At 40.6% G+C, this 14,995-nt stretch overlaps 1 protein-coding gene and 1 long non-coding RNA gene across 17 annotated transcripts in view; one reads left to right on the plus strand and one right to left on the minus strand.

Annotated features, from left to right (window-relative positions):
• Nucleotides 1-182: 182 nt before the first annotated feature.
• On the minus strand, nucleotides 183-7,425 carry LOC111269067 (uncharacterized). Of its 3 annotated transcripts, none has more exons than XR_015314456.1 (3): nucleotides 5,013-5,465; nucleotides 2,188-4,596; nucleotides 183-1,978 (listed from the first exon to the last, which is right to left on the minus strand). It is a non-coding gene; the product is annotated as an uncharacterized LOC111269067 (long non-coding RNA). The 3 variants fall into 3 exon arrangements; XR_015314457.1 differs by having other exon boundaries at nucleotides 2,188-3,945; nucleotides 4,449-5,465; XR_015314455.1 differs by lacking the exon at nucleotides 5,013-5,465 and adding an exon at nucleotides 6,916-7,425 and having other exon boundaries at nucleotides 1,890-1,978.
• The window catches only part of LOC111269066 (uncharacterized), a 22,216-nt gene continuing 12,814 nt past the window's right edge, over nucleotides 5,594-14,995 (plus strand). For 5 of the 14 annotated variants that reach the window (XM_086971949.1, XM_086971947.1, XM_086971944.1 and 2 more), the window contains exons 1-4: nucleotides 5,598-5,978; nucleotides 7,781-8,429; nucleotides 9,711-9,812; nucleotides 14,482-14,616. In XM_086971949.1, the coding sequence (XP_086828075.1) occupies nucleotides 5,766-5,978; nucleotides 7,781-8,429; nucleotides 9,711-9,812; nucleotides 14,482-14,537 (1,020 nt within the window). In that variant the 5' untranslated portion in view covers nucleotides 5,598-5,765 and the 3' untranslated portion in view covers nucleotides 14,538-14,616. Of the gene's footprint in view, nucleotides 5,979-7,780; nucleotides 8,430-8,514; nucleotides 9,396-9,710; nucleotides 9,813-10,443; nucleotides 14,186-14,481; nucleotides 14,617-14,995 lie in introns of those variants that run through there. The other 9 variants (XM_086971951.1, XM_086971952.1, XM_086971950.1 and 6 more) reach the window with 9 other exon arrangements.

The raw sequence follows: 14,995 nt of genomic DNA on the forward strand, positions 1-14,995 counted from the left end.
GCACGTTCGTACTGACCATTTACTCTCCTTTATGCTTTAGATGACCAGTAGCCAATTGGTGATCAGTTTTATAAACTCTACGTCAGAAACGTGACTTATGAAAATTGTAGTTTATTGTAATAGTGATTTTCGTGGTGGAAGGAACCTAGGGCTGTTCGCTAAAACAAGTGCAGAGTTAACACACGGAACGATAGCGCCCTATGCGATACCACCTAGCCATAAAAATAGCTTTTAAAATAAATGTACGTTATTCATAATAATGTGCATTTATTTTTTTTTTATAAAAAAATGAAATATGGTACAATGAAGAATACAAGTTTGTAGCTTGTAGACAAGGTTAGCCCCTTTTGGCCTCAGCAGCCATATTTGTATTCGATGAACCTTCATGAATACAAGTGTCTAGCTATAATCCATCTTAACATGTTCACCTGACACATATAAACGTCCAGCTTACCACTTGTTCCGGTAAGGGAAAGAAGGCTACCAGAGAAAAGGGCTTCTTAGTCTCAGCTCTTCTTACACTGATGTTACACACTGATGTGATCGGAGTCAGTAGACTACAGCGTGTCCATCCACGTGTTGGATCTGATCATGTGAGAGTAAGATGGTGCCGCTGTGCGCAGTTAAAGATATCCACCGAGCACTGGAGAAAGCGCCGTAATGCAGGGAAGCATTCAAGTAAAAATAATAGGTTTATATTGACCGTGTAATTTTAATATTGCGGAAATAAATTCATTTAGCAAAGGAGTTAAAGCTTTACTATAAGCTTAAAACTGCAAGTTAAAATTTATCTTAAACCTACAGCTTGCGAACACGAAAATTTTCCACTTAGAATCTCAGCAACTACGCCCGACCCTCTTTAAACTTATTAACTACTTAAATAGTTTTGGACGAAACTCCTATAGGGTACAATTTCACCTAACTATTGATTGCTATCTCGTGCTGTTGTTATAAGCAATGAATAGGTCACTGAGCGATGCGTTTTCCTGTGATGAGGACAGCTTTATACGTGAGAATAGTTTTGGTAGAAGTTATTGCCTTTTGGCCTGATAAACGATTGTTTGCTTTAACTAGTCCTGCGTGCCCTGAAACTGGTGGTAGAGGCAGTTTCCATCGTTATTTCTGGATGGCTGATATATGGGGCGGCGCATAATAGGCATCATGTTCCGACTCCAGCTTCGAAAGAAAAACTTTTCGACCTACATGCGGGTTCGAAGTTCGGTTATCCATAGGGGGTCGGAGCGGGCAGGTGCGGACCAAACCGGGGTTCCTGGAGCTATCTGTAGAAACCAGACCTGATAAACGAATTGGTTTCGGTAACAGATTTGCCACCCCAGAGTAGAGATGATAGAAATTAATAAACATATAGAAGCTTATACTTTCTAAACATTCTTGTGCTATCTATCGAAATGTTGACATTATAATAATGCCATGCCTACAACGAAACTACAGTATCAGTAAGAATCCCATCGATAACAAGAAGATCTGACAATGAAAATTATTCGTACAGATAACAGAGAGTAGTCAAATCAAATGGGTAGGGTTTCGTGCTTACTCCTTATTGAAGTGTTGCAGCAACGAAAGATTTATTTGGCCTTTACGCTCTGTGAGAGGCAAGCGCTTATGCGTAACGAAATTGAAAAATAATGATCACAAAAAATTACTTATCGTGATAGTGCTGCTGTGAGAAGATTGACGCAGTTTTTTTTTGTTTGTGCCGACGTCTGTGTAAGATGACGAGACTAATACGATGCAATGGACATTTTTTTTCATTGGTCCGATCAATTCAAGTTTAACCACAGCATGAACTGTTGACGGATTCAATTGTTAATTACATTAGTTCATTGTGCTTTCTGCCATATGCTAAGCTAGATGGTCTGATTACATGAACTACTACATAGAAGTCTCCTTTCGCTTAATATATTTAAGCCAATATAGAGCAGCTTCTGCTGGGCCGATGTAGTCGTGAGCGAACGATCTGCAACGGGTGAACAAGAATAATTAACGTTTTATTGCCTAATAGGCCAAATGTGAATAGGTCCTTTTCGAGTTTAAATTTTGCCCTATACGTTTTCATGCGTCATCACGAGGCAATGAGACTATCCCTGTCGTAGGTACAGGTAGATTTGGCGACGTTTTTGTCGGCCTACACCGTAAAGCAATGGTGCCGTTGCTACGTGTACTTACAGTTAAAAAAACAAAATCAAACGCTGGAACTTTTGAAGATGGTTTGCGTCCCGGGTAGCTAAACCAATATGCAATCGACCATGCGATTTCTGAACAGTGTAGTACTGAATCGCTATGAATTATTTGCTGAAAACGCATGTCAGAACAGCAATTAAATTTCACCCGTACGTGCAGTAGATGGAAATTTCCGAATGACAATTGTTGTTTTTGGTTAATCTTAGCTATTAATAGAAAGCTTCTTCGGCCTACTTCAAAATGATCTGGAAGATGTCACAAGTATAAGGTTGTAGTCGTGATCAACCTGTTATTCAAGTGCCATAAATATCACTCTGCGCATATCTATGATCACCACTCAGCCTTCATTTCGATTCTGTGGTACCTTTTGGCTTCGTAGAAAGAGCGGCCTACCCTACTACCAAAAAATTCTTTCCTAACATCCGGCGACTAATGTCGTAACGTGTGCACGATCTTACCCATATCGTAAGATGCAGTTTAACAATTCTTTCACGAGAATATGTACGCTTTTAAGCACTAAGAAGGTATCGACATTCGACAGAGAATTCGTCCATGTTTTTTTGCATAGTTCTTATTCTCTTATTTGACGGAACAGGAGAAACAGCCTGACCCAGTGGGACTTGTTCTAGCAGATGTCAGTAAATGCTAGAATCAGCGCGGGTATGAAACAAATAAAGCTTTTTTTTTTTAAACTGGTTTGCCATTTCCGTATAGACGCATTCATTCCGTAGAAGACCGGCGGTACTGTTCTATGTGAAACACACCCGTTGTTTGTCACAAGTCAGGTTTGTCCGTCATTTATGACTTGTTTGCAGATGGTCTCTAGGCTCAAAATAACCTTCAGAACTGCCGCGGGTTGTAGATACTCTATGGTTTGATCAGGTCCATTAGCGAGCGCGCGAAGAGCGAGTGTGCCTGTCTCAGTCTATTGATTACTCGAGGTTAGCAGTGGTCTTGGCTGCATCAGAGCAACGGCTTTACCTCAGATTGACGAGGCTGTACGAATGACGACATGATATCGACAAAGTCGTTCAGAGGAGACGGGACACGCTAGTAACGGGGTCCTAAAGGCGAATTCCTTTAACAATATCTTCATCGTACCATGTTTTTCCCAGACTTGAACGACTGTCTATTCCGTTTTCATAGAGGTTAAAGGATTCGCGCCGTTTGGTTAAGTTACAAATTAAATAATTAGGGCGAGACTTCAGTAGAACCGTGACGTCGTTAAACTCGGGTTGTATGAAAAGTAGCTGCACTTCGTCTGCTAATTTCATTTACAATCTTTGGGCTGTTGTCATCTTCTGAAACACTGAAAAAAGTTATTTAATACTTTATCTAATTTAGGTAACGCTTTTGTCCCAATCTGGCCCAGCATAGGTAAATGCAGTCCGATTATTCTAGTCGGGTCCGAGAATAAACGTCCTTCTTTTATTGTATTTTTCATGGACATCTAACACTGCAATTCAATATAGTTTTTATTTTGTTTAAATAAGTTTTATTCGAACACATAACTTTAAGGCCTTAAAAATAGATGAACTACCGCACTTCGACTTCGACAAGTAATGCTTAACACAAGTAACTTGATTAACAAGTTCTTGGTACTGTCTTAATTCCTGCTACAGATTACAATTTGTATTGGTTGAGAATATACAACACAGGAAATAGTGCGACCTCCTTCTAAGTTAGACGATCCAACGATTAAGCGTAGATCCAACGGGCCTCTAAATCAACGGTGCCCTAAAACTGAAGTAGATATTTGATTATTCTGATATTATGATTTCATTATCAAGTCAGTGGCAAAAAAAAGCAGCATACTTTTTTATGTTATACTATCCTAAATGTATGCCCAGTAATATATATGCTTGCATAAATTGACTATCTCAGGAAGATAACGTAAACTTTTCTCCTGCAAGGTAGTCGATGACTGTATAATTTACTGTAGAACATGTATGAAATGTGGTAGCCGATAACAGTCATCATTACATCAAGATTTTAGCTATATCCAAGATATGAGCGTTGCATTTTGATTAGCGTGACTACTATTATTTTTACGGCACCGATTTCTTTTCTTTATGCATGCGTGATATTTTGTAAAAATTCAATCAAAAATATAACATCATTGATTATCTATGGATTTTTAGAACGCCAGAATGGATACTCCAGTATAACGTGGAAACTTTTTGGATCGTTATACCAACCACTAGTCGGGGCGATCGTAAGTAGCACAGTGTCAATAAAACGTTTACCCTCTATATGCTGCATTTCGAAACAACGCTCCGTCCTTGTCACTGGTCCTACTAACTGACGCGCAAGGACGAAAACAACCGGGGGCACTGTTCAACTATGTTTATTATTCTTTGGCTCCGAACTGATCAAAATCGTTGGTTGTTATCTCTGCAAAAAATTTTCTTCGCTTAAATGTATTGAATTACTTTGCATTCTGCATTACCTAATGGTAAAATGTTACCAAAGAAAAATAAGCTTTTTCTTATGTGGCATTTAACCTAGTTGACTTAAATATACACTCTAAGTGACTTAAGCCGACCTTCGATATCATATCATATATATATATATATGACAAGGGCCCAGACGCAGCTACCTATAGCCGTCTAATAAAACTACCACCCTAGCGGTTCTATTAGCTCTCGTCGCAAAATCTGCTCGAACATTTCCCGCGAAAGCTAACCCATCTAGCTACTTAGGTTATAATTCGTCCTAGCATTTATGAATCTATCTATAGAAGCAAGTGGCGTTTCATTTGTTTTCTTTAAATAAAAGTCTCAATATTTGCTGATCGAATGCGCACTTACCAGTTAATCCACCGATAAGAAAATTTAGAGAAATAACGACGGTTGTTATAAATTGGGTACCTCTTATGTGAAGTATACTTTCTACAAAAAAAAACCTTGCGCTGATGCCCTCGCCCGGGCCTACTGGAAGGCAGCCCGGGCTAAAATATTTTTTATTTTAAGAAGGTTGAATGTTGGATGGTGCTACTTGTAGTACCAAGTGCTTGATGCTTAGCGCTCGATTAAGATAGCGCTGGAAAACTGCCCAACCCAAACCGACTTAACCCAGCAGCGCGAATCTGTTCTGGCATATCTGATGCTGATGGCAGTGTCTAGGATAGTGTGACTAGGGCAGAAAAATCTGCAGCAAGAGCTACAGTAGGAGCTCGATTTGTGTGGAACAAAAAAGGGAGCTTTGAAGAAATTTGACTTAATTAATAAAGGGGCCTTCCGTTCTAGAACGTTATTATCCTCATTGTTCCTTATAATGAACGCTTCTTACTTAGGGCTGGTCGTGGATTTGCTCTGTGTGATTGTTAAGTGTCAGCGAACTCTGGATATGTGAAATGAATATTGAACGAAAATATCGGTGCATCTTCAAGTATTGTTTATCATATAGTGGAAGTGTTTCCTCTTATCGTAAGCAGCTAAAGTGATAAGGATAAGTGATAAGGTGAACCAATGATTTATGAACGCTGGATTTCTTGGATAAAGTTTGGCTAGTACAAAGTTACTGCTGCTGATAACGAGCTGAGATACTTTGTCATAAGTTTTATGTTGCTGGACGCAAAGTGCCTCGATTATGGACATAAATATTTAGGACAGACATATATCGAACTTGGTTGCTTGCTACTATCGGCTGTAGAACAAACAAAGTATGGCACTAAGTCGTCAGCAGCTATGAATGAGTCTAATATTCGAAAAGTGCTGCTTAGGTACAACATTTCCTCGGTATTTACAGATAGCGGAATTGGACTTCAGGACGAGGTATGTTAAGTAAACAATAAGTAGTAAATCTTTATAAACAATAGCATTGTTTCAATTCAACAATTATTCTGATATAGGAGTAAGAAAGGAAAGAACCAAATCGACTCTTTTTCAATAGCGCATTATTATTTAGACATGTTTTTTGTGCCCTTTCGTATTTTTAAAAGCTATAATTACAAGATGAAGATCGCCGTTCAATGAAATCAGCCGATGGTGTAATCCGCTTATTTAAAAGACCCTTCGTTTTTCAGTATCAAATTATTTCTAGCTATTATTAAACCTAGAGGAAGCTTGGGGCATAAAAAATACGTGTCACTCAAAGTAAGGCTTGGACCTTTAGCACATATATATAGATAGTTTTTTACATTTAAACGCATTAGTATATTGCTCACATCGGAGCGTTTCTTTCTAAAGAAAGCCTTATTCATGATATTGCGCCTCGTCGCCTATGGCACCTACAAACGTCCATATTCGCATTTTCATTTGTAATCATCCTTTAGGTTTAAGTGGGCTGGTACACCGTCGACGCAATGGGTTGGACGGTCAAGCTTCTACTTGGAAGAAACTAGATGGTGGCAGCCTAATGTTTCCCAATGGCATATATTACAAAATTTTAATAGAGTTATTCAAATAGTATTATACACAGCTATATGATTTCAGTGTGCCTTTTAAACCGCCATGATTGATTTTTACCAGCTATTTTTGGGTCGCTTGTTAAGGAATGATTTGGCTTCCTCAATTATCATAAGCCTAGCATTAATTCTATACTTATGCCTTAAGGTACAGCGTAAATACGCCCAGTCGCTGTGTATCAAACAGTGCTCTTTCGTCATTGATGAGTGCCACCATGAGTTCGATGAATATCATTAAAAATGACCCTCTCAAGCAGTTGAAATCTATCTTCTCCATTTCCTTTTTTCTGTTTAGGCCTACTTACCGGTTTACTCACTAATGGCACCACGAAGAGCAGCGAAAATTCTCATCCGAACCGTGATCGTCTGCTACTGGCAACCCATGGCTAGTCGCTGTTTTGGCAGAATTACTCATATCGACAGTAAATTTCTACCTGTAGATAAAGAACGCATCGTCTTGTTGCACTACGCGGCCAATAGACCAGCAAGTGTGCTACCAAGCCATGCGCAAATCTGTCCGTCTGAAAGGGAAAGAACCATAGGGCTGCCGCAAAGAGGATAATAAATAGACTGATGATGTACAAATCTAGCTAGACGACCATTGTAAGTGGCAGACGATCTTTGTCCATTAATGCTGTGTCGATATTTGAATGGCATTCACGTAGTTAATGGACGGGGTTTCTGTATCGTGGACATGAAGGGATTTAGATTACTTTAGAGAGAGTTTAGGACTGTTTATTTAAAATACGATGAATCGTTTATGCAAGAAAAAGAAGCGCCTTACTAACGGGAAAAGCGCATAGCCCGTACCTGTCGATACGTATAATGTAGGTGACTAGATACGAGGACACAGAGATATGTATCCGCTGAAGTGCACATTGACTAAGGAAAAATTGATTTTTAATCGGAGCTTCACTTGTCGTAATTTCGGCTACTGATCGAATTTTCAATGTTACTATTGAATGACGCAAATATATAACGCGCCATGTCGATATATGCATTCATAGTGACTGGTTCTGAAACATTTGAAATAGCAATTAAGTACTGGGCGTAAAATTGGAAAAAAAATAGTGATTGCTATTGAACTTTAGGGAGCAATGTCACGGTTTCTCAATTCTATATGTAGCATATTCAAATGAAACGTTTCTATATAATTTCATCTCATTTCAGGATGAAACCACCGATAGATCTATCCGGGGCAGCTCCTCTTCTGGCGTGTCAGAATCATCATTTCTGACTTGCCTTCAGCCAGGGGGCAGCATAGAAGGGGTCGTTACGTTACTCGGTGAAGAGACGGCCTACGAGGCCCTGTCAACTGGAAGCAACGGCGTCGTTCGCGACAGTCACGACGATAACGACCATACTGCAGTTACTCGATCGGTAGGCGAGGCACGCGCCTTTCTGGCGCCGGAGCCTCTTGTGAACACGCTGGAGTCGCGGGGCGGGTTCAAGCGGCCTCCTCCTGCGCGCGTCCACAGGAAGGCCAGGGAGGAGCCGCCAGAGTGCGATGGTGGCACCATCTCCTGTACGTCTCTGAAACAACAACGTCAGCAGCTACGGCAGCAGCAAGACGACTGTATACACGAACAGCAACAAAATCAAAAGCCAAAACAACAACAAGCTAATATAGCAGGTGTAGACGCCCGTACCAAACAACCAGGTAGGCCCATACCGCCCATCGTAACAGCGGGAGGATTATACACCCAAACGAATAAAACAATTACTTCTTTAGTAAGTCCAGAGCGGTTCTCAACCACAAGCCTCGTTCAGGTGCCACCACATCCTCGGAGCGATTTCTCAGACGCGGCTACTATAACAGGTATGTTCATACATCTATACAATCATAATAATCGTGTCTAGTTAGTTATTGCTATTTGGTTATGTATCATTGTTATTTCCGATAGGGCCGACGATAATCAAGGTAACGCGAAGCAGAACAAAGCTGAAACCGCAAGTAAATTTCTGGCGATAAAGGTGCAAACGTGCAGGGCTGCGGAGACCGTTAGACCACGGACCCAACGACGAATAGTTCTTTGACCAAAGGCGGTAGAAAAGAGGATGCGGCTTTCTACTCTAAGAAAGAACGAAAAGCCGCGCAAAGAGACTGTGCGGATATTCGATGTGGAATGAAACACGCAAGCCCTAGGCTTTGCAAAGATCGCGACTTAACTCCTCATTTCGAAACTGCACAAGTGGTTCAACGGAGACGACAGCTGTACTACCTATTTTCTAATATAGCCACAGGTACGCTTTAGAGGGCGCTGCACAATAGTAAAAGTGCGTAAAACCTAACCTGCGCACTGTGCGCTACAAGCGACGCGGACAACGTCGATCACACGCTTATGCTATGGCCAGCATGGATGACGTCCATTGCAGAGCCGATACCACTGGTGGACTACATAATTGAAAATAAGCAAAGATGGAGTCAGCGTGAGGTCCAGTTAATAAGAACGAATCCTAATAAAGTAAAATGAAGTCAAAAAGGAGTGAACAATGAGGGCTGTGCGATATGCGGATGGGGTATTTTGAATTTTACTGTAAAGGAGTTACCATTAAAGCAATGTGCCAATTATAGCAGTAACAATAGGGAAACGACCGATTTTCAATGTGTACAGGCCCTATACCCTCGAAAAAAAGACTTCTAATTACTTTTAAAAACTTCTCTAGGCTTAAAGCACAAAATATTTTACAGTCACTACTCTTGCTTGCTTGTGTTTTCGGTTGAACTATCAGGCCTATAAGTACAACTCAAACTTTGATTTCGTAAATAAAAGTTTCGACAAAAACGCTCTAAAGATTAAGTATTGTAATGATATATAAATAAGAAAAGTTACATGATAATAGAAAGGAAACGAAATATGTCAGTGTCAGGGACAAACGATGGACTCATTAATAAGATCATTATTGATACCAATATTTTTGAACTTAAAGGGAAAATTTATATCGCACTAGCTGATCTTACACTCTGGTGGTTGAACAGTATCACTAGCCAGACGGCGTAACTGTTAGACATACTGTTATTATTAGATCAGACATTAGAGATAGTGTTCTTTTCCAGCGCAACTAGGATGGCTCATGTGAGCTTTTATACGTTTTACAGAGCTCAACAACAACAGCTGCGCCGAAGTTGAACTTGTAAGTCTTATCGAGGAGCAAATCCCTCGATACAAGCTCCGAGCAGATACGATCACTAACTTCGCTGGTAAGTTTGCGTCCTATTTACTTATATATTTCTTTGAAAGATCATAATCACGAATACAGATATTTTTGTTTATGGATGTTATTTGATGGACTCGTAGGGCTATTCACTTGACTGAGACAGCGAAAATTGTTAATTCAAGTATGAATGTTACATAGTGGTGCTACGTAAGTACCGGTAGCGTAAAACTGAAAGGACTCTAATAGCAATTTGCTTGATACAGTTTTTACAAGTTAATGATTGTCTATAACATGTTATTCACAACAAGCTTGCGTAACAAAACAGCCGAACGTTTCAATGCGAGTCTTTACGGGTTTGAAATCTTAAAGAAATCGTGAAGACGTTCGTTACTATTCCACTGGCAGTTAGAATCAGTATCCTCTACGCTTTTGCTTTAGAAACGGCTCCATTACCCAATCTATATTCATTTTACAACAAAAATAGAAAGTTCTCCTTTTCACTGAAGTCTGCTCGACACAAAACAATCGCGAAGTTGCAGTAACGATTTGTTTTCTATATTTTCACTTCATGTCTGCCTCATGCCAATAATCATAATAAACGGTACCACAATGGATTAGCTTTTCTGTCTCTAATCTTAATCTGTTTTAACGCCCGAGTGCCGATATGCCCCTAGGGCTGTGATTCTTCTTGCTGACTGTAAGCGTCGTCCCGTACAGCTGCTGATCTTGCTGACCTGAATCAACTGGACGACCTCAGGCAGTAGCATCAGTCAACGAGGCAGAAGTTATCGAAATCTATCTTGAAAATTGTAGAAGAAGCCACGCATAAGACGCACGCGATCTTTATTCAGTGAATCGAAGCTGCTGTCCATCCACTGTCTGCGTCACTGATCGCAATTGCCGTTGAGTCTTAACTAGGTACGTTGCATGATTTACATGGCCATTGTCGTTACGCGCTGCGGCTGCGTTCATTTGCTGCGTTGTTCGGTAAACTTTTTTGCTGCTGTTGTCTGTTAGCCCGCTGCGTATGTATCGTGTCGCTGATAACAATTGCTGCAGCGGGAATTTTGCTATTACGGCATTTTGTGAGGACATTGGTAACAGGTGTCAGCCCAATTTTCAAGTTACGTAGGTACGCTAAAAAATGGCGCTGGATACTGTGTCCGTGCACCTAATTGATCGATTCCTCTCGATTCGATTTCATCTTTTAGCTGGTAACTGACTCCGGTTTGCAGTTGTTACTGATGGTACAGGTAGAGCTTTTATCCTCGAAATTCGTTTTTTTTTTCTCAGTACGAGAGAATAATCATGGGATACGGGGCACTGCACAAGTGAAATTGCGCTGCCCGCGTCCTGGTAGTGATGCTTCTTCGTGTGTTTGAAATGGACAAGGCGACATAGTCTATCAGCCCACTGAAAGTGATTAAATCGATTCAAAATTTCATAAATGTTTGCTAACCATATGGAGTCTAACAGCAAAAAGGTAAACCATAGTTGTTGATAATGTGGCATGTAAAAATCGCTGAAAAAAAATTAAAAGAAAACTCAGAGGTGATCGCTTTATGAGAAAAAACTTAACGCTTTATAAGAAAAAGCTAAACCAATAGTTTAGCTGGAAAATAACTGGCTTATTTGTCATTTTTGGCTTATCTGCACTCATTACGCTTAACTATATGTAACATTCAGTTATTCAGGAGCAAAGTCTCGTAAACTAAGAGATTAAAGTCTACGAAGATTTTTAGATAACTACGTTACCTAGTCAAATAACTGTATCAAAAAAAAGTACAGACCGCTAACCCGTTATCGAGACGGGAGTCTTCATAGCGACGAGTATTTCGTCCCCGAAATCGGGGCCTACAGACTCGGATGCCTAAGGTGGCTTAGAATGCAATATCTTTTCAGTGCGTGTACGTATATTATGCATGCATATCTGAGTGATAAGTAAAATCTTACATGAATGAAGTGAAATCTTACATGAAAACAATTTTTGAACATATGTATGACGTGTTTGACTGTATTGTCTATGTACTTTATTTTTTTATTTTATTTTATTATTGTTGTTAAAAATTTTTGCCGAATATTTTTTCACGTTACTTAGCTTGTCAGTGGTTTCCTATACTAACAACCGTTACTATACGACTATACTAACGAACTATATAGTAGATAAAGACGTCAGGCAATTTCATATGTAAGTATCGTAAGCGATGGGCTTGTCTGTTCATTGATTAGTTGGTTTGATCTCACGTACTAGTAGTATCTACGATAAAAGCAAATTATCTAACGCTACGCTGAGAAGGGTTCTGTGCAACAGAGAACATAAGCAAGTAAGAGAAATTCAAAAAAAACGTATGGCCTGCACCGTAGAATAGCGTTGAACCGGAGTACCTTATCGCGGTGATCAATGACTACGCCGACTACTGGACACAATGGGAAACGGCCTAAAGGGCCTTTTCATTTTTACAAAAATGTCCCAATTGGCGCCGTTTAAAGTGTCGAAAAAAGATATGGATTCGAAAAGTCGACAGAAGGCACTATCTTGTCTCTACTATAGACATTGGATTTTACCAATTGACTCTGCTAATATCCACCATTCGCTTTTAAAGGACGGAAAAATTATTGTTTCTTTAAAGTTTTCGTTAAATTGCTTTATACAGGCAATTCAAAGACACTCATTTAGCCAATCTGTTAGTTGGGCTGAGCAAATGCTTCGTAGATAGCGAGCTAAGTTCTGTTTGTGACCATAACATAAAGGAACAAATGAAACCGCTGCAATCTTTTCTATGTAACACGACAAAATAGACGTTGTGACTATTGCATACTGACGAATTACGATCACTCGCACCTGGCAAGCACGCACGTAAATCTCACAACTTGTTTTTACTATACAGTTTAATTATAATACTACATTTAGCAGCGTCTTACAGCATAATTTTCTCCTAGACGCAACTTTCGACGATGAGCCTTCCTGCCGAAACCAGGTCGTACTCTAACCTTACGATCGAATGAACGGACATCAGTACAACACCCTATAATCCCACAAGCATCGGGCTAGACGGCGCTAATGAGTTTTATTACAAAGGGTTCACTATGACCACCATACTGCAGATATGTTATACTACCACACTGTAAACTTTACGTGGCTGGCTCCCGTCTCCTCGCCCCCTTGCACGGTTCGCGGCGACGCTGTATCATTTGTGTCCGCGGACACTTTCGCCATACCCTTACCCAAAAAAAAGCAATGCCTCACAACGCAGCTGCTTGCTAAAACGATCACCATCTTCGTCCAACCACTCGTAGGGATAGGAACAACTACGGGAGTAAAATGGCGCCACGCAAACTTCCAATGGCAGTTTCGCGCGCTGTCGACAGTTGAAAATAGGTAACGGTGGAAAACCGTTCGGTGGATCGGCTGACTTCGATGCCTCCAAGGTCCAACAACGGCAATGTAGCAGGCTGATAGATTGCGTATATATCTTAACAAGACTTTATCGTAAAGCACAACCACTGCTGTTGCCGTGATTTGTTTGCGCCTAGTGCTTTATCGTATGTTCGATAGCCTTCAAAAGGCCTTCTCACAGATCCGCTCAGCCGAACCGGTTCCTTACATTCGCCGTATTACGTAATGAACGTGAATTTAGTGAGGTCACCAAGTTATTTCGTTGGGGGCGAGCTGTCTTCTCTTAAAACAGATGAAAAATCTTCCTTCCTTGAGAAGATGTCCTGCGGCACGTGGTTCGGCCGGCAAGTGTTCATCGTATTTAGGATCCATGCAGTGTGCTTGATAAGTGAGACATTGAACCGTGCTTCGTGTGTGAACGCACTCCTAACAAAAAAAAACCAGCAGTGGATGGAAGAAGAGGGTGCTATGGTGTATAGCTTGCTGTGGCGCGGAATCTGGAAGCAGTAGACACGCATCGGCCGTAGCTGATATCTCTGGACAGCTCCTGCTGAACGGTGAAACTTCAACAAACTGAATGGTCCAGCTGAGGAAAACCGGACCTATAGAGAGACCTTGAGGTGCATCGAGGCGCAACTCAACAAAGGCCGTAGAGAAAGAAAGAAAGAGCCTTACGTTCTACGTATGATCATCAGTGCATATGCTAGCGAATCAGAACTGTTTCTCGATGTTTGTTTACTTATAAGACAGGTGTCCTTGTCTGCGTGCGTGCTTATTTGCGAACGCTAGAAATTAACGGTGCTTAAAAGTGAGTACTATTATGAAAATTGGCGAGCTAGTGAACAGCTGATTAATTAATGTAAATGTAGACTGGTAAAACAGCGAACTTCGACCCGTTGCAGTGACAAACTTAGGGGAATTGGAACACGCACGACGACGAAATGCTAAGAAATGTAATAGCCACGTTAATAACAATGGAAAATGTTGCAGATAAAAAATAAACCTCAATTCAGCTGGAACTCGTGACGGCAATAGTCTTTTGGGGATTTGGCTTTCCGGCTTCATGAAGTAACTCGGACTCGACAACTATATTTGCTCCCGATAGTTCCTGCTGTTGGAACCCGGTTGGTCAAATAGAACTGATACCGGTCTCAAATGAAAGCCATATTCTTGGCCTCTGTTGTTAACATCTGCTGTTAATATAGCGATCAGTGACATATCATACACAGTGTATTTTCTAGTTAACGTGGCTAACGCAGCGCGACGTTTATTAAGAGGAAATATTACGTAGTCAATTTTGGTGGTTTTTTTGAAGGTAGTCGTGGCGACCGAAGTGATAGCAACGTAGAAGTTCTGCTGAGCGACAAGTAAACAGGATCAAGTGAAGGCTGAAAATATTGCCAACCTTCACGAATCCCAGTCAGCGATATTATTTGACTGGCATTACCAGGTGAGAACCAAAAATGACAGCAGAAGTTGAGAATAGCGCTAACAGTAATCATAATCCCAGTAAGATTTCTTGCTTTTTAGCAGCTAAATATTCAATGTACAGCTGTAGACATTGCCTACGAATAGTATATGTGTGTACGCTGCGTTGTCACTAACTACAAAATTCAATTATTCGTAGAATTTTTTCATCAGGTCAAATCACCCAATCGCTAAAGCAATAGGTACTCCGAAGTAAATTGTTGGTCGTTGTCTTTGCCTATTAAACCGGTTGAGGTTTACCTTTTCCCGAAAAGTAGTTTGCCTTCTTATGACCCCGCTCTGTTTGTACGGAGCGTAATTTTTGAACGGGTGTCTGTCTGTCTGTCGGTCCGTCTGTCTGT

This window comes from Varroa jacobsoni, unplaced genomic scaffold (genome assembly GCF_002532875.2).
Source record: "Varroa jacobsoni isolate VJ856 unplaced genomic scaffold, vjacob_1.0 scaffold_1350, whole genome shotgun sequence".
Taxonomy (NCBI): Eukaryota; Metazoa; Arthropoda; class Arachnida; order Mesostigmata; family Varroidae; genus Varroa; species Varroa jacobsoni.